The sequence below is a fragment of the Trachurus japonicus genome, chromosome 2, assembly GCF_045865225.1.
Source record: "Trachurus japonicus isolate A0001 chromosome 2, Traja_1.0".
Taxonomy (NCBI): Eukaryota; Metazoa; Chordata; class Actinopteri; order Carangiformes; family Carangidae; genus Trachurus; species Trachurus japonicus.
The window spans coordinates 454,230-478,745 of record NC_140908.1 but is presented as its reverse complement, the minus strand read 5'-3'; the positions used below and the strand labels follow the sequence as shown (position 1 = coordinate 478,745).

Here is a 24,516-nt window from a genome sequence, read left to right as displayed (position 1 = left end):
ACAAATACATAATATATTTATATGTATATATCCTAACATTATAACTTATAACGTTGTGTCATAGATAGATCTCAAACAAATCTTGTGTTTTTGTGTTCTTATTAAATTGTTCTGCTCTTATTTTGAAACTTCCCAATGTGTTGATGTAAAGGTAATAACTTATGTGGACTTTTACTTTGAAAATCTTCTTACTAAATAAAACCAGAGGAGGTTTATTTATTTTAAATAGTGAAGTTATAAAAACAGTTGTACAGCAGCATGAAGGGCTCTGGCCCCGCCCCCCCACTTCACCACGGTAACGAACAGAGCCTGTGATTGGACGAGACCCCGACCCCCTCAGAGCTGTCACTTCACCTTCTGACAGAGAGAGAGAGAGGAGCTCATCCTGTCAGAGACTGAAGGACTGAGAGGAGACCAGGACCAGAGACCTGGACCAGGGCCAGAGACCAGAACTACAGACCTAGACCAGAGACCAGGACCAGAGACTTTGGATCTTGTGCTTCCTACAGAGCTGATGTTTAAATCCTGACTCCAGACCTCTGGTTCCTCCTCTTCTTCATCTCCTCTCCTCCTCCTCCTCCTCCTCCTCCTCCTCCTCCTCCTCCTCCTCCTCCTCCTGATCTTCTTCTCTTCCTCTTCTTCCTCTCCTCTCCTCTCCTCTTCCTCCTCTCCTCTTCTTCATCTCCTCTTCTCCTCCTCTTCTTCCTCTCCTTTCCTCCTCCTCCTCTCCTTCTCCTCTTCTTCCTCTCCTCTCCTTTCCTCTTCCTCCTCTCCTCTTCTTCATCTCCTCCTCTTCTTCCTCTCCTTTCCTCCTCCTCCTCTCCTTCTCCTCTTCTTCCTCTTCTCCTCTCCTCTTCTTCCTCTCATTTCCTCCTCTCCTCCCCTTCTCCTCTCCTTTCCTTCTCTCCTCTCCTTCTCCTCTTCTTCCTCTCATTTCCTCCTCTCCTTCTCCTCTTCTTCCTCTCCTTTCCTCCTCCTCTCCTTCTCCTCTTCTCCTCTTCTTCATCTCCTCTCCTCTTCTCCTCCTCTCCTCTTTTTCTTCTTCCTCTCCTTTCCTCCTCCTCATCTCCTCTCTTCTTCCTCTTCTCTTCCTCTCCTCTTCTTCCTCTTCTCCTCTCCTCTTCCTTCTCTCTTCCTCCTCCTCATCTTCTCCTCCTCTCCTCTTCTTCATCTCCTTCATCTCTTCTCCTCCTCTCCTCTTCTTCCTCTCCTTCGTCTCTTCTCCTCCTCTCCTGTTCTCCTCCTCCTCCTCATCTTCTCCTCCTCTCTTCTTCCTCCTCTTCTCCTCCTCCTCTTCTTCCTCCTCCTCCTGGTCAGTAATGTTGGGTTCCTGCACCTCCTGTGTTCCCCTGGTCTCAGTGCTCCTCCTCCTCCTCCTCTGGTCCGGTCCCAGTCATGCTAAGGAGGAGGTCCAGATCCAGGACCAGATCCCAGACCAGATCCCGGAGGTCTCGGTGCCGGATCACGGTCTGTGCCGGCCCGTGTCCATCCCACTGTGCTCCGGTCTTCCCTACAACCAGACCATAATGCCCAACCTGCTGGGCCACGGCGACCAGACGGAGGCGGGGCTGGAGGTGCACCAGTTCTACCCGCTGGTGGCGCTGCGCTGCTCGCCGGACCTGCGCTTCTTCCTGTGCGTCGTGTACGCGCCGGTCTGCACGCTGCTGCCGCGGCCGCTGCCGCCCTGCCGGGCGCTGTGCGAGAGGGCGCGGCGCGGCTGCGAGCCGGTCATGATCCGCTTCGGCTTCCGCTGGCCGGACCGGCTGCGCTGCCAGAAGCTGCCGGTCCACGGCGCCGGGGAGATCTGCGTCGGTCAGAACACGACCGGCGCCGAGCCGACCGCTGCCGGCAGCTCGCCAGTGACCACGAGCCGGCGCCACGAGGCCTTCACCTGCCCCACGCAGCTACAGGTGAGTGTGTTAGTAGTAGTAGTAGTAGTAGGTAGTAGTGTTGTTATTAGAGCAGTGTTTCTCAACATGAGGTCCGGGGACCCACAGGGGTCGTTGAGGCGCTTCAACGGGTCCACGACCTTTTATGGAAATTTTAACAATTTGTAATAGAGATGTTTAAACTTTTTTGTAATATTTTTTTTTTTTGAAATTGTACCACTTTTTCTAGAATGTTCCCAAAAAAATTTAATTGAGAAATGTTAACCACTTTATTTTTTTATTCTTTTACTTTTGTTTTACCACTTTTTCTAGAATTTCTTCAAAAAAAAATTTGAGAAATTTTTAAAGAAAATTTAAAACTTATTTTAGAATAAATCTTACCACTTTCTTCTAGAATTTTTTTTTTTTTTTACTTCTTTTTCAAACTTTTTACCACTTTTTTCTAGAATTGTTTAAACGTTTTTGGAGAAATTGTACCACTTTTTCTAAAATAAAAAAAAAAAACAGTTTTTGAGAAATTTTGCCACTTTTTTCTAGAACATTTTTAACTTTTTTTAAAAGAAATTTTACCCTTTTTTTTTTTACTCAATTTAAAAAGAAAACTTTTTTGGGGGGAGAATTTTACCACTATTAATATTTCCAAAAGTTCACACCGTTGACCCTAAGTTGAACGTACATTGACTAAAAATGTAACGTTCTTCAGTCTCAGAACAAATATTTGAGTATTTCTGGTGTTTGTTAGATAAATTTCCTCTACTAGAGTTTCCTTGATGTAAAACAGCATAAATGAATAAATAAATACATAAATAAATAAATAATTAACTCGTCCAGGTTCCCCGGTCTCTCGGCTACCGGTTCCTGGCGGCGAGGGACTGCGCGGCGCCGTGCGAGCACTCCGACCCGGACGGCCTCCTGTGGTTCGGCGGCGAGGAGGCGAAGCGGATCCGGGTCGGCGTCGGCGTCGGGGCCGTGCTGAGCGGCGTGAGCTCGCTCGTCACCGTGGTAACGTACCTGTTGGACCGGCGCCGGCTGCGGTACCCGGACCGGCCCGTGGTCTTCCTGTCCGGCTGCTCCCTCGCCGTGGCGTTGGTCCACATGGCGGGCTTCCTGCTGCCGGACGCCGTGGCGTGCGAGGAGCGGCGGACGGCGGGCGGCTTCAGGACGGTGGCGCAGGGCGTGGCGAGCCCGGGCTGCGCCGCCGTCTTCACCGTCCTCTACTTCTGCAGCCTGGCCGGCGCCGCCTGGCGGCTGCTGCTGGCGCTCGCCTGGTTCCTGTCGGCGAGCAGGAAGTGGAGCGGCGAGGCCGTCGAGGCCAAGGCGCCGCTCTTCCACCTGGCGGCCTGGACCGTCCCGGCGGCGGCGACCGCCGTCGTCCTGGCGACGGGGCGGGTGGAGGGCGACCCGCTCAGCGGCGTCTGCTCCGTGGGCGTCTACGGCGCCGACGACTTGCGGCACTTCGTCCTGGCGCCGCAGCTCGTCTGCCTCCTGCTCGGCGCCGGCTTCCTGCTCGCCGCCCTCGTGTCGCTCCGCCGCATCCGCAGCGTCATGAAGCTCGCCGGCGTCGCCACGGAGACGCTGGACAAGCTGACGCTGCGGATCGGCGTGTTCTCCGTCCTGTCCACGGCCGCCGCCGCCGTCCTGGTCGCCTGCTACACGTACGAGCTCGCCATGCGGCCGCGGTGGGAGGCGGCATGGCGCGCCAGGACCTGCAGACGCTTCGGCGTCCCGTGTCCCGGTGGAGACGCGGCGCCGGAGACGCCGGACGCCACCGTGTTCATGGTCAAGTACCTGGCGGCACTGAGCGGCGGCGTCACGTCGGCCGTCTGGATCTGGAACAGGAAGACGCTGACGTCATGGCAACGCTGTTACAGGAGCCTGATGGACGGTTCCCAGGGGCGACGGGCGGAGGAGGACGGCTGAGTGACGGACAGTCGGAGGCCACGCCCCCTCCGCTCCGAGAAAACCCTGCAGCTGTTTTATTTTGAAATCTCCATGGACGTGTTGTAGTGAAGAGACAATGATGTCATCGCCCATGGTGGCTCCTGATTGGACGATTTCTTGTGACTTTGTTGCATAAAAAATAGTTTTATAAGTTTGTAAAAACAAACATCATCATCACCTTGACGACCAGCTGCAGTTCCTTCCTCTCGCCATGTGGCGGCAGAAAACACGTCAACACACACACAGACACACACTTTGCTTTTACCTCAGTTGGAGTTTATTCATGTGATATAGAAAAACAAGACGCGCACACACACACACACACTCAGCTGAATGACTTCCTGTCTCTGTTGCTGTTGGACTCGGATGAAACTGGATCTTTTGTTCCGACTGTTACAAAACTGGGAACAATGTGACCAGTGTGGCATAAACACACACACACACGCACAACCACACTCACACACACACACACACACACACATACACACACACACACACACACAAAGTGAATAAGGCTTTAAGTGTTGTTGTTGTTGTTGTTGTTTTCAAATCAAGTTTCTTAAAGGTTTTTCAAAATAAAAGCATGAAGCCGATGAGTAACTGGGTCTGAAGTGAGTTTCCTGTTGGAAGGAGCAGATTTCCCATCAGCCACCTGGGGTGAGTGACAGGTGACCAAGGGGGCAGTTGTCGGTCTGAGAAGTGAAGCTCACTTCAGCGTTCAAAAAACTGCAATCCCCCCGGCTTCCTCTGGGGGCTGGCTTGAGCCCAATGTTAAAATAGCTGATTTTACAGCTTAAAAAAACATATTTACAGCCTGGTACATTTTATTTTTTTGGTCTCAACCGATAGTTTCTACCCCCGCACACACTCTGAGGGGGGTGAATTTTTTTTAAACTCTACCGTTTTACTATTATTAGGTTTAAAGTTCTGGCCAATCAGGGCGCGGAAACGTTGAGTGACAGGTCCGGGGGCCGCTGCTTCGAGGCCAGTGGGCGGGTTCTCGGCCGGCCAACGGCCGCACCTCTCCAAATATGGCAAGTCAAATCCAACATGGCGCGGTTCAAACCCCCGTAGTAGCGGCACAAAACAGACTCCCCCAAACCAATGGGTGACGTCACGGGTGCTACGTCCATTCTTTTTACAGTCTATGCAGGTGACAGGTTGACAGCGAGTGGGCGGAGCTTAGAGGTAGCCAGTTGAGCAGGTGGATGGACAGCCAATAGAATGGCCTTGTTGTTTACAACTACTTCCTGGTAGAAAACCAGCATGACGAGAGTTTCACTATATACTGTATATATCTCATTTTCATGTCACTATATCACCGTTTAGACTAATCTGATGTTCGTAAAGTTTATAAAACCAATGATTGGACAAACATTACTATTTATGTGTGCACCTTTTTGTAATTAGTCATGGTCATCATAGATTAGCTGGGCTAACCGTTAGCTACCTGTTTAACTTTAAAGGTGTACAGAAATGGCCGTTTGTCCTGTTTGTCGCGCCGAGTTGTCCCGAGCTGCAACACGAGTTTACCCGAGTAAGGAAAACGAATTTGATTGGTCGTTATCGAGCGGGCGGGATATTCAAAGCTTGGGGCGAGACCGAGCTCCGTGTGTGTGTGCGTGTCTCAGACGTTTGAATGACGGATTACGGATCCAATATCAGTGGCTAATGAATCGTGTACAGGCTGACGTATAATCCATGCGCTTGCATTATCCAATGCGGAAAAAAAAATACACACTTTCATCCCGGATTTACTCAAAAATAGAATTTTGCACAAAGTTTGGCCTACATCGTCTGAAAGATGAGTTATTACATTAATTTTATGATCCAGAGTGGGCTTAAATTCAATTTTCTTTTCTGTACACCTTTAATAACTCAGTGATTAAATAAACGGTCCATGAAAAAATATTACAACATGACTGAGCTAACTGGAGTAGTTTCATGTCGTGTCCGACAACGGGAGGGTTTTAACAGCTGACGTCCTGGTGTTGCCGCATTCGGGCTTGTCAGGCATCACAGCCGCCATCTTGAGGGGGAGTTCTTATGGTAAAAACGCAGATGACATGTCATACACGGCAGTACGAGGTAAAACAAAACATAACAAAACGCATACTTCCGGTTCCAGGGTGCTATTCCGAATGTTCACTTTAATGTGTCAGAATACCGGCCCTTAAAGGTTGACTATGTAGAATTACAAGAAAAACAACAGAAAAAGAATTCCAGCAGTCGATTGCCAGACCGTTGCTAGGTAAAACGGGCCGTTGCTAGGGACTCCGCTCTGATCAGAGGACAGCAGAGGAGGAGGACTAAGCAGGATATTTACCTTATGTTTCATTTTTACCGTCATTAACAGCATAATAAATGACTTGTAGCTTGTTACAGGGAGAGTGGAGGCTCTCTGCCTTCCACACCACTGCTGCTCAGAGCCTCCGCTGTGCTGCTCTCGTCAAGTTGGAAAAAAAAAAAAAAAAGGAGCTCCGTGGCACCGAAAGTCCGCGACGATAAACGTGTTTATGACAGATAAGACTACACAAATACACCCATCCTAACAAGTATATGATAATCCATTGATCCACCGATTGATTATTAAAAAGGCTTGGTTGAAAACAGACACATATGACCGGGAGGAGGCAGGAAAACAGCGGAGCATTGAGCCACGTGTCGGCTACAGGCAGGTACGAATGTAAACAGAACGTTGACAGAAAGTCATTGTCGACCCCGTCAAAAAAATTAAAAATAATAATTCAGACTAAAAAAAAATTTGTTATGGAAAAGCAATACTTTCATTCTGTACCCCTCTAAAGGCCCCATGGATGTATTATTTTTGAAAAAATATAGCTTTTAATAAATATTCTACATATTCAACCTTTAATTATTTATGGAAAAGGGGTGCCATTCCGAACACAATGGGTAACACATCACAGTGAATGCTTTGGTAGTTAGGGCATCCACCTCCAGCGTGGGAGATCAGGGTTCGACTCCTGGAGGAGCTGCATATTAGCAGAGACTTTCTTGGCCTCTAACTGATCTTTTTACTAAACTTAACCAACTCCTTTCTACATTGCCTAAACCCAACCAAAGCACAGAGCAAGGACATTTATTTTTCAGCAGGAGCGCCACGGCTGCATCAGACTCGCACCTGGGTGAAACTTTGGAGGAGGAGGGGGGGGCTGTCCCCGCGGCGCGATCGTGTCAAGCCGGGCAGGAAGTCAAACCACGAGAGAATCCGGTCAATTTTCAAAATAAAACACATTCGGAACAGCGGCCCCTCGGAAGGAATTTTCGGACTGGCAGACTACGGAATGGCGGTCCTTCGGAATGGGGGTCGCCCCCCCATACTTCCACCCCCTCAAGATGGCGGCGGCGGCGACGATCCGTTCCAATGGGCAGCAGTGTCAGAGGCGGCATCTACGTGTAGGCTATAATGCGTTAGCTTAGCTGCTGTTAGCTTAGCTGCTGTCAGCTGAGCCACTGATGCTTTCTAGACACTGTGATTCCCCCAAACTGAATAAATACAACACATAGCAACACAAAACACACACACAGAAATAGTAATGTTTCTTCAATCATTTCAGATTTGTCTACACGGTGATAGGGCGTGAAAAATATGATATATAGCTAAACTCTCGTTCGTTACTGTTCTCATTCACATTACGTGCTGGTTTTCTACCTGGAAGTAGTTGTAAACAACAAGGAGATTCGGCCTATAGGAGGTGGTTATTGGTGCTGGGGGGCGTGGCCTGGTCTGAGCTCAGCACTGCTAGAGCACTGGAAAAGAGAGTGACGACATGCATTGGTCCAATGGAAGCGCCTCCTGGTGGTGGAATATGGGTATTGCAAAAGCGCCCAAGGACATCTCTGCATTGTTGGTATTTTCAATAATTTAAGGACATTTATAGATCACCCACGTTAATAGCATCATTGAGGATCCTTTACAGATAAACATTAACACATAGGCGAGTAAAAAAAAAAGTTTTCTACATGAATGTTTCAATCTACATTTTATAATAAACAAATTATAAGTGTAATCTGATATGACCAAGACACCTAAAAATAAAAACACGGCCGTTTTCATCAATTTACAAGCAAGTGGCCAACACACTTGGAGTGAATGGGTTTTCTGGGCGTTTTTGCAATACCCATATCCTGCCACTAGGGGCGCATGAGGTTTATCCACGGGAGTCAATGGTGGTGTTGTTACTCGCTTTTCCATTGCTCTAAGCGCTGCTTCGTCTGTACTCTGGCGATGTGTTTATGGTGTCGTGGAAATTCTGGTTCTGCCGGTGGAGAGTCAAAGAACAAGACTGGAGAGGCAGCAACACAGAACTACACAGCAGGTAGCGGTTCAGAGTAGTAGTAGCCCCCAGAACTTCTTACTCCCCACTTTAGGACTCTGGTTGCTTCATTACCACAGGCACTTTTAGCAAAACAATTCAACAGATGTGTTACACCCCAGTTGTTGTTGTACCTCGCTATAGGAATGTACAGCCTAGATGAGTTAGTAAACAAGGTGCGTGCGTCCGTGGGTCATCCTAGTGTCCTTCCTCTAGTGTCCTTCCTCTGGCCCCAGGTTTGTTGTTGTCATGTCTCCACTAATGGAGTTAACAGGTGTATACTACTTATTACAAGGAGAATTCTAATCACAGCAAATTTCCACCACAATGGAACTCAGGATTTATGACTTCTGGTGTTCCCAGTGGCTGTTTTTCTAAGATTCAACCCGTTCTTTCTTTCCTTCCTGAGACTCAACAATGAGTTCTGAGCTTCTGGACAAACGTTTCCACCTCCAGCCTCCACTGGTCCAAACCACGTTCCTCCTGGAGCCGTGGAGGCGTCAACTCAACGTCCCGACCTGAGACACGTCTCTCTGACACACTGTCACTGAGCAGCAGCGATAACTAACCTCTAACCTCCAGCTGAGAGACAACTGCCCAATTCCAATTCTAAGTTTCATCCCTACCCCTACCCCTTAACCCTTGCCCCTTGAAATGGAGCTACATACGTCATCAGTAGTCTCTGCTGGCTTTCACATAAGCAGACGTGACAAGCTTTTGCCACAAATCCTGTATTCAAAACCATGTTGACTTAACAAAATAAAATATGTATAATATGTAAAACATTTATTTATTGATCTAAATGTGGTGGTTTCTGTCCGTAGGCTCCAGAGCCCTGAGGCAGCGCTGCTCTTCTGTCCAATACACACATGAAGCTTTTTAATTCAAACAAACTAATGTGACTGCCACAATTGTTACATTTCATCAATGAGACCAGCATTTATCTCCTAAAAAGAATGTAACTCCCCGACGGTAAACCTCTAAAAGTTAATTAGCGATCATCTTTTCCCCCGGGATGACGACGGAGGTTGGCTGGCTGATGAGCTCTCCGGCCGGGTACTGTCTCCGTGACGAGCCGTTGATCTGCTCCACAGGTGGAGCTTCACTTCTACGAAAAACATCGGAGCAAACTTCTAAACAGCCGTCATTTGGATAAACCGACCGCACATTGGGATCTAAACAGCTACTTTCTCGCATGAAAAAATATTAAAACTTAACAAAGTGACGTAATAACAGCGCTACAGCGAGAAATAAAACAGCTGCCGGTTGCTGTGAGATGCATTCTGGGAAACTTGTCATAGCCCTCAGTTTGTAGTGTGTCTCTGAAAATCTCCGTTTAAAGGTCCAGATAGCGCGACCACTTCCCCCTAACCCTCATCTGGACCAGAACCAGGACAACACCACTTCACGTGAACGCACAAAACGAAGGGTTAGGGCCGAGGGCTACCAGAACCAGAACCAGGGCTAGGGCTAAGGGGGGAACTGGAATTCACCCAGACAGGTAGACGTGGACAGAACCATGTGGGACAAAGAACAAACCAACTGAGACAGGACAGACCAGAGACAGACGGGGTGTTGAGCAGACATGTTGTATCTGTTGGGAATAAAACCAGAGAATAGAGACGTTAGAAGAAAGAGAAGTAATGAAAAAAATAGGAAAAGGAAGAGATGGATTGTGAAAAAGTATTTCCTTAAAGCCCCTGTACAGACTTTTCATGTAGTGTTGGTTTTGGCGGCGGAATGAAGATGCATTTCCCACTGTCATGAAGACGTTTGTGTAGATTTGTTTTGGAAACATCGGAAAGAAGACGAGACTTGCTTTTTTTTTTTAGCAGCGTAATGTATCTATTGGTATGGTTTGGTCAGTGGTCAGGTATAGAATTAGACTACTTAGAAATAGCGTATCTTCACACTGATGGGCTCATTTGCTGTTGTAGGAAACAGAGACACATCAGCAGAAACCAGAGACTTTTACGTATCCAGTTAAAGCTCCGTACCAGGGCTTTAAGCAGCTGCAAACAGAGTGAGAAGAGGATTTAAAACCGTTATGCTCCAGAACTGGTTCAGGGTCCTGGACCAGAGGAGGCTTCATGATGGTTCACATGTGTTTTTATCAGTAGAGGACCAACCTGTGTGTGTGTGTGTAGTTGTGTTTCTCTCTGTGTGTGTGCGCTCCGTCAGTCTGTTGAACACATCTTGCACCAGGAGGAAGTGCAGAGCTGCAGGTCTGTCTGTGTTGGCAGCGACGGGCAGAGTTTCCCTGTTTGGGTTCTTGATGAGAACTGAGTCTGAAACAATGTCAGGGTGTGTGTGTGTGTCAGGGTGTGTGTGTTGACGTCCTGCTGGGAGCTCGTCCACTCGCTCACCGGTTTATATCAAACCACCGCTCTATTGTCTGAAACGGAAAAGAGTAATTAAAGAGAAGGAACTTTGATCCGAGTCCACACTGCAAAAACTCTACATCTTTCCAAGAATATTTGTCTTATTTCTTGTCAAAATGTCTCATTTCTAGTCAAAACTAATCTCTTTCCACTTAAAATAAGACTCACCACCTATAAATTAACTTGTTTTTAGATCATTTTCATTTGTTTCAAACAAATTTTCACTTGAAATAAGTAGAAAAATCTGTCAGTGAAAGCAGGTTTTTTGTGCTTGTAATAAGAAAGAAAAACTTGTTCCACTATCAGATTTTTCCACTTATTTCAAGTGAAAATCTGCTTGAAAGAAGTAAAAAGTGTCTAAAAACAAGCTGCTTTTTAATGTGATGAGTCTTATTTTAAGTAGAATTTGATTTGTTTTGACTAGAAATAAGACAAATATTCTTAGTAAGAGTTTGAGTTTTTGCAGTGCACTTTCTTCTCTTCACCTCAAGCTCAGCTATAAGGCTGAAGGGGCTCCGACATCCCATAATATTCCCTGACAGGGTTAGTCAGTTAGTTCTCACACTGTACAGCAGCTGTGGTCACATGGTGGGCTGCTGGCTGCGTTGCCGTGGCGACAGGATGACGCGGCGGTGGACTGATGTGGGTCCAGATGTTGAGAATGAGAGTATTGTTGCTGCAGCAGAACAACGGCTGCTCTCATTGGTCCAGAGGATCCAATCACCGATCAATGATCAATAAAGACACCAGATCGGTCGATCGGTTTGTTTGAATTCTGCATCTTTATTAACAAGCTGCTTGTTTACAATCATCTGATCTGATCATCAATAATGAATCTGATTGAACACGAAACAATAAACTGATCGATTATTGACGAGTTGCTATAGTAACAAGAATAATAATAACAATGATCAATAATAATCAGTGTGGGGTCAAAGGTCAGACCCCGTTCAGTCACATGGTGATGAGACGTCGTCATGGTAACGGAGAGGAAGGAGGTTCTGGTTTTACCTTGATGGAGAAAAAACATTCAGGTCCAGCAGAGATCCGGTTCAGGTCCGTACAGAGTCTCACACGTACACGGACCTGGTCCTGGTCCTGGTCCTGGTCCTGGTCCTGGTCCTGGTCCTGGGGGGTTCCGGCTGCCCCCCCCGGCAGGACGCCAGCAGCACGGCGCCCCCCGCCAGGTGCAGCACGCCGGCCGCCCAGCCGCAGAACAGCGCGTCTCCGAACTCCCAGCGTGGAAGCACGTCCGGAACCGAGTCGTCGTGGAACTGCAGCACCGTGATGTGAGCGATGTAGGAGACCGGGACCAGGACCAGAACCCCCGCCACCAGGCTGAGACCCCCCCCCACCGCCCGCAGCCTCCTCTTGCCCCCCCCCGGGCAGCCGTTGACCAGCTGCAGCCCCGGCACGGCGAGCAGCAGGCCCAGCAGCCCGGCCGCCAGTGCTGCCAGCATCAGCGCCCGGGCCAGCATGACGGGGGGGGGGCAGGCCCAGCAGGGAGTCGTAGGGCCGGCAGCCCTGCCCCCCCCCCTAGCTCCTGCACCACGCAGCTGCCCCACAGCCCCAGCTCGTAGCGCTCGGTGGGCAGCAGATCCGTGGACAGCGTCAGCCAGGTGGACATCAGGGTGGTGGCCAGGCAGCAGACCCAGGCCCCTCCGGACAGAGACACCCCCAGCAGCTCCATGGCAACGGACCGGGGCTCCATGTCCGTGTCCCCCCCCCTGCTGCTCAGAGACGCCCCCCCCAGCAGCTCCATGGCGACAGACCTTGAGTCCTCCATGGCGGCTCCGCTCATCAGAGTCTGGTCCCGGTGCTGCGGCTCTTTACCTAGAGGGAGGAGGGGAAGGGGGGGGGGGGGGGTCTGGAGCCTTCAGCCCCCACAGGATGCACTGTGCCCCGGAGCCCCCCCCCTGCTCCTCCTCCTCCTCCACCAGCAGCAGCAGCCCGGGAACAACAGCATCATTCAGCTGCTGCACGAGGAAGTGGTTCAAACGGACCGGACGTCGGTGCCCACGGTTACCACCCCCCCCCCCCCACCACCACCACACACCACCACCTCCTCTCTCCTCCTCTTTCTGCTCCTCCTCTCTCTCCTTCCTCCTCCACCTCCTCTGAAAGCTGCTGAAAGCATTCACACTGTTCTTATTCAAATCTTTAAACGTATTATTAGTGTGAATGCTGAAAGCTTTAGCTAATAATATTGAATGGAAACAGTCTTAACAGTCTTGAATGGAAACAGTCTTAAAACTTAAATCTTGTGCTTCTTTCAGCCTCTATAGCTTAAGCATACTTACAGCTACAGACTTCATTCAACTGTTAAAATGTTCACAAACCTTTAAACTATTCAGCTATGTCTCAGCTTATTGATATCTTCAAGAGTTTCAGATATTTGGCAGTTTAATTTCTGACAAAATTCTAATTTATAATGAGTGTGTATTGCGCGGGATGTTCAGACCTAGAGTGGGTGACATCATCAGCTAGAGTGAGAGAGGTTCAAAAAATCCTCTCACACTTTGCTCTCTAACCTGTCAGCACGACCACAAATTACACTCTACACACATGATTTTCTCCAAATTTGTAGACAAACTTGTTCTGTCTCTCACCATGTGCTCAAAATATCAGAGAGACTTACAGAATTTGAATTATCAGCCTCTGAGTGCGGCCACGTCTGTCTCTGCTCCTCATTGACTCCAATACAAAGATTTTCTGAGAGAAGCAGAACGGACCGATGTTTTAAAATTGCACATTTCTGCAAAATATTTACTGTAGAAACACCAAAATCACACCGAAGCGTCCAGGAAGTCCTTGTGACGCTCACGGTCTGTGTTTTTTTCTGATAGGAGTTACCGTATTGTCACAGTAAGCCTAAATGTGAGACCAGTGCAGAGGCAGAAAATCGCTCTTTTTCTATCTGCCTCAGCCTGGGGGGCCCCTATCGTTATGGCAACCGCCTCAAGTTGCCGTGGTAACCTCTGAGCCTCAGCCTTTTTTCTGCTGAAAACAAATATATTTGGGTATGAAGTATGTCGACTGGTTCTGGTCCAACTCTTGACATTTTAGTCAAAATATTTCACGCTCTCAACGCTCTGTTCACCGGCTGCTAGCTCCAGTGGCCGGCGGCGAAAGGGGCGGGACTTTCAAGCAGCGTGGAAGATGTGTCCACTCAGGCGCTCTCAATTTCTCCCACTGTGAGACTCCCGGTCTGCAATTGGCTGCCGCCGCCGCGGCAACGCTGCTCATTTGCATAAAGTTGAACTTCTCTCAACTTCTAATTTGACGCACTCGCGCGTCGACGTTCCCGACGCTCGTTGACACCTGTCAACACCAGTTTTCATTGAAAATGAATTACTTCTGGCCGCCGAAACGCTCCCGATGCTTTTGGTGTGAACGCACAGTAAGAGTGACTGCCCTCTGTGGGTTGAAACATGGCTATTACAATCAAATTTTTCTATTGGCTGAGATGGAGGCCGATGACAATGAAGAGTGGAATCTAACGGCTCCTGGAGCTCCGCCCATAAGGCTTTTTTTTTTCTGGTTTGGAGATTCAGACCTGAAAGCCTGTTATCTCTGCTGTTTTCACCGTGCAGCGGGTGCTGTGAGCCGCCGCCCCCGTCCCAAAGCACTCATCGCTGGCCAGTCACACAGCAGTGTCACGGAGCTGCTCCGCTGTGGCCAGAGACCCGCACCGCTGCACTCCACGCTGCCACACCCCCCAGATTTGCCTGGGGGGTGTTATGTACGGCTATTTAGCCGTAGAAATTATTTGGGAGACATGCCACCAGTGGCGTCATTAGGCCTATTTTAAATATTCTTAAGCCCCCCCAAATAATTTGGTGTTCTTTTATTATGTGACTTTTTATATATATATATATATGTGACATATATTCTCCTTTTAAGAACCCCCAGCTGTCATCGCATTTGTCTCTTGTTATTTCTGATTTGTTTAATTTAATTAGTTTGTTGAGTGTGTGACCACCCCCCTCCCAGCTGTGAGTTGGTTGCGCCCATGTAAGCGGCGGCTTGTTTGAAGCTCCGCTCCGAGAGCCTGCAATGACGAGCTGCAGGAGCTCTGATGTCAACAGAGGGAGAGAATCAGTCCAACTGTAGCTAAAAGTAGGACCAGCAGGCATCAGACAGTAAGCTAAAGCTATACATCTCTAAATAGCAGTGTTGATGTCAAAATGACCGCAATATTTTTTTTTAATTAATGTGAAATATTAATCGCGTTGTAAACGGGTCAGTTTTAAAGCTAGAGCGAAGATACAGATATTATATGAAACCAGGAGATGCGAGGCTTCTGTTGGTACCAACCATGCCATGATAGTTTGTCAGAAAACGGGCTAAATAATGCTCCAAAGTTCGGCTAGATTCTGGTGGGGAAAACTTTTAAACGGGGATCCTGAACACTCCTGTCATCATGTCTCTCTCTCTCTCTCTCTCTCTCTCTCTCTCTCTCTCTCTCTCTCTCTCTTTCTCTTTGTCTCATGTGTGTGTGTGTGTGTGTGTGTGTGTGTGTGTGTGTGTGTGTGTGTGTGTGTGTGTGTGTGTGTGTGTGTGCTGTGTATGTGTGTAATGTGTTAACATTCATCTGGTACTTTGTAGCTTGGCTGTGTTAAAGAAAATAACATTTAGCAGTAAAAACAGATTATTTAATGGATCAATTTAAAATACTAATGATATCTGGTGACACTGCAGGCAGCACAGACAGACAGGGAGAGAAATGCTGTGGGGAGAGGCCAGACAGAGACATGCCCTGAACATGCAGAAGATCAGGTAAGACACACAAATATAAAACAGCATGATAACAATATATAGGTAGGCTAGTCCAAATAAAACTACTAATAAAAGCAGAATATTCAAATTAAATGATTCTCAGGGTCAGTCATTTAAACCAATGTCTATTTCAGCTCAGAAAAAAAAAAAATCTGAAATTTCTTGTGAAGGTCCTGGTTGTGTAGAAGATGAAGGGATTTCTAGGGGGAAATGTGCATATAAATATCTGCTCCAGTTGGAGTCGCACTTCATTTCTGTTGTCTGGTCTTATTTGAATGGGAAAATGTGAGGAGGTCTGGGTGAAATCAAAATGAGCCAAAAACAGCTGTATTTGGATGGAGTGTATAACCATTATGACACAGGCTACTAGTGAAATATAATTAGTTTTCCAGTCTGGTACGTCAAATTCCGCCTGGACATATCCATGATAGTCAAAGATCTGAAAAATTACTCAGGTTAACTTTTTTAGCATCTACTTTTACCCAGTTACTCATTAGATGTACTACTTTACTTATTCCTCAATTCAACTAGCCCATGATTCAATACTCTAAATTTACTCTAAATTCTAAATATTGTGTTTTTTCCGGGCCATTGTGAAAGTTCGTGCTTGCGCACTACATTCACTCATATCCTGGGGGCTAAGCCCCCCCTGTCCTTAAAACCTAGTGACGCCCCTGCATGCCACACTGCAGAGTACCAGTAAAATGAGCCGATTGCCACTTGACACAAAAGTGCGTTTTTCTCTGAAACTAGAGCGTTTTTGGAGAAACCCCGCTCTCTTCTTCTCCTTCGTACTCAGGAACGAAACGGCGGGAAAACTTGCCGTTTTTTCGAGGAGCACGTTGGAAAGTCACTCTTCAACCACGTGAAAACCGTTTGTTTCTAGGTGATGCACAGAGTTCGGTTCGACGTGAGAAAAAGGTAAACAAATAGCCAAAAACATGTGGTCCTGAGCGGATGTGCTGAGGAATTAGTGTGGTCGCGAAAGAGTTAAGGTTCATAAACAATCCAGCCACACACACACACACACACCAACCAGCGTTGCCAGGTGGGAAATGTAGGATTATCGTACCAGAGGCATAAAATTATCGTATTTTGAGGGAAATTATCGTACACCTTTTATAACCAAAATAACAAGCCTATTGATGCACTATAGTCAAATGCACTATAGTCACTCTTGTGTATAATAGCGTCCTACAGGCACTCGCGGCTTTGTAACGTCAGTACGGAATGGATTTACGGCACCACATCACCCCCCCTCCTTTAACCATACATCCATGCTAACTAGTCGAGAAAAATAAAATGTTTGGTCATCCAATCCTTAAAGGACGTCAAGAGAAAATAAACCTAATTATGATCACACAGTTTATTTAAGTGGTGGTAGATTTTTTAGCTCTCCTGAAGCCACACATTAAAAACGACAACCAATTTGATCCTTAACAGCGGCTGGCAGGCGCGCACACACACACACACACACACACACACACGGAAGGACGGACGGATGGACGAACGAAATTTCAGAGTCATGATCAACATGACATGATGTCGAATAAACGTGAGGCGGTTTCGGACAAAAAAACAACAAGAACTCAGTGTGCAAGGGCCTTACTGTCTCCTTCAGGGGCTCTCATTTTCCCTGTTTTCTTCTGTTTTGAATTTCGCTCGCTTGACTTCTGGACTCGACCTGAACGTCTCATGGGGCGGGCGCAGCTGACCATTCAGCCAATCATGCTCGTTTTTCTGAGACAAACGCATGAACGTCACTCGTGATTGGCTGGAAACTTGTCACATGGGAACAGATGCCTTCAGGGTTCACAAAAAAAATCCGGCAGATAGTTGCGGCAGGCTGATTACAACCACACATTCACGAAATGGTCAAATTATCGTACATTTGGCCTTTTTTGGGATTATTGATCGTACATCGTACAGATGGCCAAATTATCGTACAAATACGATAATTATCGTACACCTGGCAACACTGACACCAACACACACAGCTTCATGTGATTACAGTTACACACATACACACACATGCCCGGCAGTAGCCCCCCCGTGGAGTTTGCTGCTCTCTGCTGGTGAAACCATAACGCTACAGCTCAGGCTCTGTTTTATATGATTTTACACCACTTTATAGTGTAGGCTATATGTGTGTGTATACTGTGTAGTAGTATACACGTGCATGTAGTTGTTGTATCTACAAATCTTAAAGGCGCAAGACATTTCATTACAAATTAATTACACCTTGAAACTGATAAAAACATGTCAGAGTTTGAGTCCCGCCAACTGTGTAAAAAATATAGGCTACATATTTATTTATTGCGACGTTTCTTCAGGCAAAACCTGAAAAAAAGTGAGTCACAAAACATGACTCTTCTTTTCTTTCAAGAAACTATGAAAATGTGGGGCCACATTTAGAAATGTACGTTTATGAAACTAATATGAAACGGCAGCTTTGAAACCAAAACTGTTTTTTATTCAAGAGTCGACGACAGAATGAAGCAGAAACACGACAAGAGCAGAAAAGGAGTTATTCAACAAAAAGTTTCTAGAACAGTGTGTCGTCATCAGCCTGCGACGACATGTTGACCTACGTCATCAGAGCGCGTCGCAGCAGCAGCAGGATTGCGTAGATGTGTGGAGTTGTGAGCTCGTGGTTTGGGTAATAAAGTAAATAAAATGTCTGTTTTCCACGACGAGGTGGAGATCGAGGACTTTGAATATGACGAAGACACCGAGACGTTTTACTTCCCGTGTCCGTGCGGAGACCGCTTCGCTATCAGCAAGGTGAGCTAGCGGCTAGCGGATAACGGCTAACACATGGCGTTGTTTTGGTTTGTAAACCTTTATTAAAACTAGTTCCATTAACACTGGGAGTTTAAAACACACAGAGAACAGAGCTGCGACACAACACTGAATGTAACACTAGACACACACAACAACACAACAGCTGAACAGAGGGAAACACAACTTTTCCCAAACGACTGGAGCATTTATGGAATTTCAGACACATGGAAAATTCACAACGTATCTGACTCATGTAGCTACTGGAGATTAGTTTTTAATTCTGAATTAGTTGTGGCTCCCTCCTCCTTTGTTTCCTTCCTTTTCCCCTTTCTTCTTTCCTCCCTTCTTTCCCTTATTCCTTCCTTCTTCTTCCTTGAACGAATCTGTTCCCTCCCTCCATCTTTCTTTCATTTCTTTCTTCTTTCCACAATCCTTTTTCCATCCCTTCCTTCCTTCCTTCCTTTTTGACCCAATTGGCCCAATCTGTTCAATCCCTCCTTCTATCCTTTCTTCCTTTTTTCTCCTTCCTTATTTCCTCCCATCTTTCCCTTTGTCCTTCCTGCCTTCTTTCTTTCCTTGCTTCCTTCCCTTCGTCCTTCCTTCCTTGACCCAGGAGGGTTAAAATTGAAGAAACAACCAGACAAACATCCCATAATGAGATGATTCCAGTGTGAATGTCTCCATAGAGACGGGAGATCAGCTCCGGATCCACCTGGGATCAGAGTAGAGGTGGATTATTGATTATTGATTATTGATCCTGGAGGGAAAAACCAGAGATTTAAACATCTGGATGATTCAGATCCAGATTGAACCAGTTGAATCTGGATCCAGATGTGGTCGCTACTAAAACTACAACAACACATTCAGCTGACGTTGTTGTTGTTGTTGTTGTTAACCATGTGTGTGTGTGTGTGTGTGTGTGTGTGTGTGTGTGTGTGCAGGAGGAGCTGCAGAGCGGAGAGGAAGTGGCCACGTGTCCCAGCTGTTCACTGATCGTTAAAGTCATTTATGACAAGGTGAGTGAAGAAGAAGAAGAGACACCTGAGGGACAGAGACAGGTGTTGCCTTCAGGGACAGTACGGACACTCAGAGCTGTGTGTTCACCCTGTGTTTACACCTTCAGAGAACAGTGTTATTAAATAATGGCGCTACTTTTATCAATAATAGTAATCAATAGAGCTCCGGGAGCTGACGTCACGCAGCCCCGAAACTGACAGCGACGCCATTTTGGCAGGAATCAGCAGATTTTCGTAGAGTAGATACAGGGGAGAGCCAGGTGCGGAACGAGAGTAACAAAGCGATTTTCTCCGAGCCCATACAAGTCTTACATGTATAACTTTGTCAGCATGTAGTATGACCCAACAGAACTGCAAAACATATTGAGGATACGTCTACTTTGACCGAGTTACGTTCAAGAACCAGCCGTTTTCAGTGACAGAAAAAATTCACTCAGGCGTAATTTTTTTCGATCGATCAGCTGTGTTTACCGTTTCAGGTGTCATTGTTATGATGGTTAGACCATAGACTGTGGGTTAGACGGATAAATTAGTCCTCAAACACACCCTAAAGCTTGACATGTCAGGGTTTTTCAGTATAGAAGCAACTAGGTTTAAGTGTCGGGAGTCACTGTGGGGAGTAACAGCTGTCATTTCATCCCTCTGCACATTATAAATGAGCCTGCCTGTCACTCTGTCGGTACCGCGGTCACACTGTGTGTGTTACAGGATTAATTAAAACACACAATGTAACGTAAACAATGTGACTGTATATGTAGATAGTGTGGGAAGAGGGCAGACGTGGATCGGTGGACCAGGAGAACAGCTGCATAACATTTTGGTAAAATGGTAAAATTTTTGGTAAAATGGAAGATTTTAAGCCATCTGTTCACATGATCTCACTTTAATTCCAACACATTGGACTTAATATATATAAAAACTAAATAGATTAAATATTACCGACCCTTATAATGCCCCGGGGTGCTTTTCAAAAGTATCTCCGGCCGCCGGCGGACGTCCCAGACCTGCAGTATGCGGACACAGCTAAGTTAGGCTACCTGATCAACTTTGCATCGTGCTTTTCAGTTTGACGACGGACTGTTGCAGTCAGAGCGATAGTAGCAAAAGACAGTTGATGTTTTTAGGATGTTAAAAAATGTAGTAAAGTAGTGTAATTGACATGTTGAAGGTGAACTTTGACCTCCAGAGGGTTAACAATGGTAGAGGGGACTGAGCAGTGACAGAGGAAAAGACCAGATGCAGAGCTACTTGGAGCTAACGTCTGGACAGCTGGGAACAGTTTTTTATTGGATAATATGTATTTCTGGTTAAATAAAACTACATGAAATTGATTGTGTATCCCTCTTTCATATTGCCTTTATTGGTAACCGTTTTATAAAAGCAATATATCACGACAGGCTGTGGTGTATGCTCATTCTACCACTCTAAGGGGGAACAACGCCCCTTAGAGTAGTAGAATGAGCAGAGACCACGGCCTGGAGTGATATATTGCTTAATTGGTTGAGGCTGGTTGAGTGTTTTATTAAAAAAGTGACTCTACAGTCTAGGGATGCACATGATTAACCGTTAACCGATAACAAGAACTTTGACCGATTAATACTATCGGTTATTTTTTAAATTATTATTAGGTCCTTATGTTGTCAACTCAAAATGTGCATCCCTACTACAGTCAGTTAATAATGGAGTAACTCTGTTACTAACTCAGTTACTTTTTGGGAAAAGGAAGTAGTAACTACAACTGATTACTGATAGTGTCTGACCCCGGTGTGTGTGTGTGTGTGTGTGTGTGTGTGTTGCAGGAGCTGTTTGTCTGCGGTGAGGTCATCGAGGCTCCGCCCCCCTCCGACAGCAGGCTGCAGGTGGCTCAGTCCTGACCTCTGACCCCCGACCCCCCAACACTTACTCCTCTTATTTATGCAAAGACACTTTATTTTGAAGGCACACAGGAAACGATGACGTCATAGAGACAAGCGATGCATTTAAGGACCTGTAAAAAAAAAAAACACACACCTGGACAACTGATGTCATGTTCTTGTCCTTTCACAATAAAAGCCTGAGTGACTGACAATGAGTGAGTCTGTGAGTTCAACCACAAACTGGACCAGAACCAGGACCAGGACTTGGACCAGGACCTGGTTCTGGTTTCAGTCACAGGAACAAAAACTGCTGTTGTTGTCATGGTGACTGTGTCAGCGTCTCAGTGATGTCGTTTGGCTGCAGGAACAAACTTCACACCAGAGACGAATGAAGACGACGACGACGTCCTGCTGGGAGACACACAGAGACACACAGGCCTGGACACACACACACACACACACACACACTGAAAGCACACACACACACTGAAAACACACACGCGCGGTGTCAGTCGGTGGTGGAGGTTCGTCAGATCCACTGGTTTTGGGTTCACAGGTTTACGCTCTGGTTGTGTGTGTGTGTGTGTGTCTCAGAGTGTGTGTGTCTGAGCCGTAGTGAAGGTCAAGCTGCTCTCAGATCAGCCTCGGCCTCAGGATGTTTTCTCACTTCCTGCTGAGTGTGAGGTCGACGCCCAGCTGCTCCACATCTGGATTTAGACTCAGCAGCTGATGATGATGATGATGAAGATGATGATGAAGATGATGATGATGATGATGAAGAAGATAAAGATGAAGATGATGATGATGATCATGATGAAGCCTGGGGCCTTCGTCCCTCTGACCTTCACTCAGCTTTTATTCTGAAAGGCCAGACTTGTGGCCGTTGGACAGAGTTGCTGTGGTTCAGCAGCGTCTCTCCTTAGTTCCACCTCGCTGCCGTTTCTGCACGGACGCATTTTACTGCAGCGCAACAAACATTCCACAGGAGCAGAGCATGGAAGTGTTATATTATGGTATAGTAAACCTAACCCCTAGTTCTTAGATGGATCCATGGAGCAGAGCACAGGTTATGCAGCTGTGGTTGAAACTTGAGTCGAGTCCAGACTGTCACTGCAGTTCTGAATAGAGACGCTCATGATTAACCCTTAAAGGGACAGTTCAACATTTAGCCAAACTGGCCCATTGCCATAATCCCTATAGTCATAGCAGTAGGTTCGTTACCTTTAATTGTCGGTGCAAGCTGTTTTTAGAACGGCGGAGCAGAGCCGTGAGCTGCTCAGAGCTACGCTACGGAGACTCATGGGATTTCTTGGTTTCCCTCATCAAACTCATCAAATACACAATCCAACAACTCCACAACGCTCTGGTGGACAAGTTGTGAGCTGCACATTCACCACGCTATGAGATAATAACACAACGTTACCACACAGAGTTGTTTTAGAGGGAAATACAGAGACTGTTGATGAAAAACTGTCCCTGAAGGCAACGTGCATCAGTGGTTTTACATGAATTTCCCTGTAATAGAGATAATATAGAGTGTAATGTAATATAATATAGTAGAGTGGCAGTCTGATGCTGTGACCTCATGGTCGACCAGGTTTCTCACCTGCAGCGCTCAGGAGGTGATGTCATAGTGATGTCACCGGACACAGGTGAGGAGCAGACCTGGTTGCTAAGCAACGGTCATTAGTCGATTATTAGAGTGATGATGTTTCATCCGGAGGCAAAAAAAAAAAAAGTAAAAATAACCTCATTGGTCGAGTTCGTGTGAAAAATAAATGACAGCGTTTCATAGCTGCCGGCAACACGCACACACACACACAGAAACCTGAGGATGGGAAACTCAGATCTATGTTACATGAGGAGGTCAGCTGTTTGACTGGAGGGAAACACACACACACACACACACAGCTGTGCAGAGCCAGGACTGAGATGTCCGACGCTGCGTGAGGTCCCTGAAGGCTCCTCAAGCTGTCGCCTCCTGCAGCATCAGACCTGGACCAGCTGCCCCCCCTCTCTCACCGGGGGCGGGGGGGGGTCATGTCGGGACAGGATCAATAAGTTAATCAGGTAATAATCAATAGATCAATAACTGAACCTGTCCCGTGTTTTCCCGACTGTCTTTGCTGCACCTGAACGCACCGTCAGTTTCTCCTCAGATGAAACTTGAGTTTAAATGTTTCTGCTGCTGCATGACGTCACTATGGAGACAGATGGTGTGTGTGTGTGTGTGTGTGTGTATGTATATATGCGTGTGTGTGTGTGTGTGTGTGTGTGTGTGTGTGTGTGTGTGTGTGTGTGTGTCCGTGTGGAGTATTTAACGCGCGGCGGAGCTTCAGTCCGGTCTGAGTTCAGAGAGAAGGATTACTGACACACTGAGGATGGAGCAGCGACCGGCAGGGTGAGACCAGGACCAGGACCAGGACCAGGACCAGGACCAGGACCAGGACCAGGACCAGGATCAGGACCAGGATCAGGACCAAGAGTGTGAAGTTCTTCACTGTTCAGATTTTATTTTATTTTCTGAGTCTACAGCATCGTGGTCTGAGCTACAGTGGTGGACAGTAACGGAGTACTTGAGTACATATCCAGAGGATTTGTACTTGACTTGAGTATTAGGCAAGACAAGGCAGTTTTATTTGTATAGCCCGTTTTTACCACCAGTTTGTCTCAAAGGGCTTTACATCCCATAATAACATCCTCTGTCCTTAGACCCTCTCATCCACTGAGGAAAAACTCCATGGAAACCCTTTTAACAGGGAACACCAGGAGAACGCTCAGGGTGAACAACAGATTTAGATTTCTTTGGTACTTATTACTCTTACTTGAATACATTTCCAAGACAAATATTTGTACTTTTACTGGAGTTAATTAGTAGGAAGGCTGAAAAGTACTGGTTACTTTCAGGTCTTTTTCTAAAATCCTATTGGACACAAGCTGTGTTTGTCTGTGAAGGAAACCCTAACCCCTAAAAGCAGCACATCAGTGCAGCTGCTTTCAAAGAGTTCATTCTCACTAACAAGAGTTAAAAGCTCCTTACATTCATTTACAAACTATTAGAGTCATTCATTGATGTGGACAATAAGACATTTACTCTGACTCTTACTTTTACTTAAAGTACATTTAAAAGCATGTACTTTTGGATACTTAAGTACCTTTAAAAGCAAGTACTTTTTTACTCTTACTGGAGAAACATGTCGACTGAGCTACTTTTACTTGTAACAGAGTAAATTTTGACCAGTAGTATTTGTACTCTTACTCAAGTACTGGGGTGGAGTACTCTGTCCATCTCTGGAGCTGGGGGAGAAAGTGAATAAGCAAAATTCAAATAAAGTAGAATATGAAAAGAAAAGAATAAAACAGGTTAAACATTATTTTTTTTAAAACAAGAAATATGTGTCCTTGTACCTGTTAGGAAATACTTTGTATCACCTGTTGGCTCAGTCTGGTTCTTTCTGGATAGTTTCTCTTAGATCATTAGGACTTTGTATTTTTTAAAGTTTCAGTTTTGGGTTTTTTGGTCTCTTTGCCGC

At 46.5% G+C, this 24,516-nt stretch overlaps 2 protein-coding genes and 1 pseudogene across 2 annotated transcripts; 2 read left to right on the top strand and 1 right to left on the bottom strand.

Moving 5' to 3' along the window:
- Positions 1-1,275: 1,275 nt before the first annotated feature.
- LOC146990440 (frizzled-7-B-like) lies at positions 1,276-5,139 on the top strand. Its single transcript, XM_085794375.1, has 3 exons — positions 1,276-1,910; positions 2,721-4,498; positions 4,984-5,139. The coding sequence occupies exons 1-2, from the start codon at positions 1,320-1,322 to the stop codon at positions 3,807-3,809; spliced, it is 1,680 nt and encodes a 559-aa protein (XP_085650501.1). The 5' UTR covers positions 1,276-1,319; the 3' UTR covers positions 3,810-4,498; positions 4,984-5,139.
- A 6,196-nt stretch (positions 5,140-11,335) lies between these two features.
- LOC146990439 (claudin-24-like) lies at positions 11,336-12,259 on the bottom strand (annotated as a pseudogene).
- A 5,637-nt stretch (positions 12,260-17,896) lies between these two features.
- dph3 (diphthamide biosynthesis 3) lies at positions 17,897-21,160 on the top strand. Its single transcript, XM_085794525.1, has 3 exons — positions 17,897-18,111; positions 19,053-19,127; positions 20,927-21,160. Exons 1-3 carry the CDS (start codon positions 18,004-18,006, stop codon positions 20,999-21,001), a joined length of 258 nt encoding a protein of 85 aa, XP_085650651.1. The 5' UTR covers positions 17,897-18,003; the 3' UTR covers positions 21,002-21,160.
- The last annotated feature ends 3,356 nt before the right edge of the window (positions 21,161-24,516 follow it).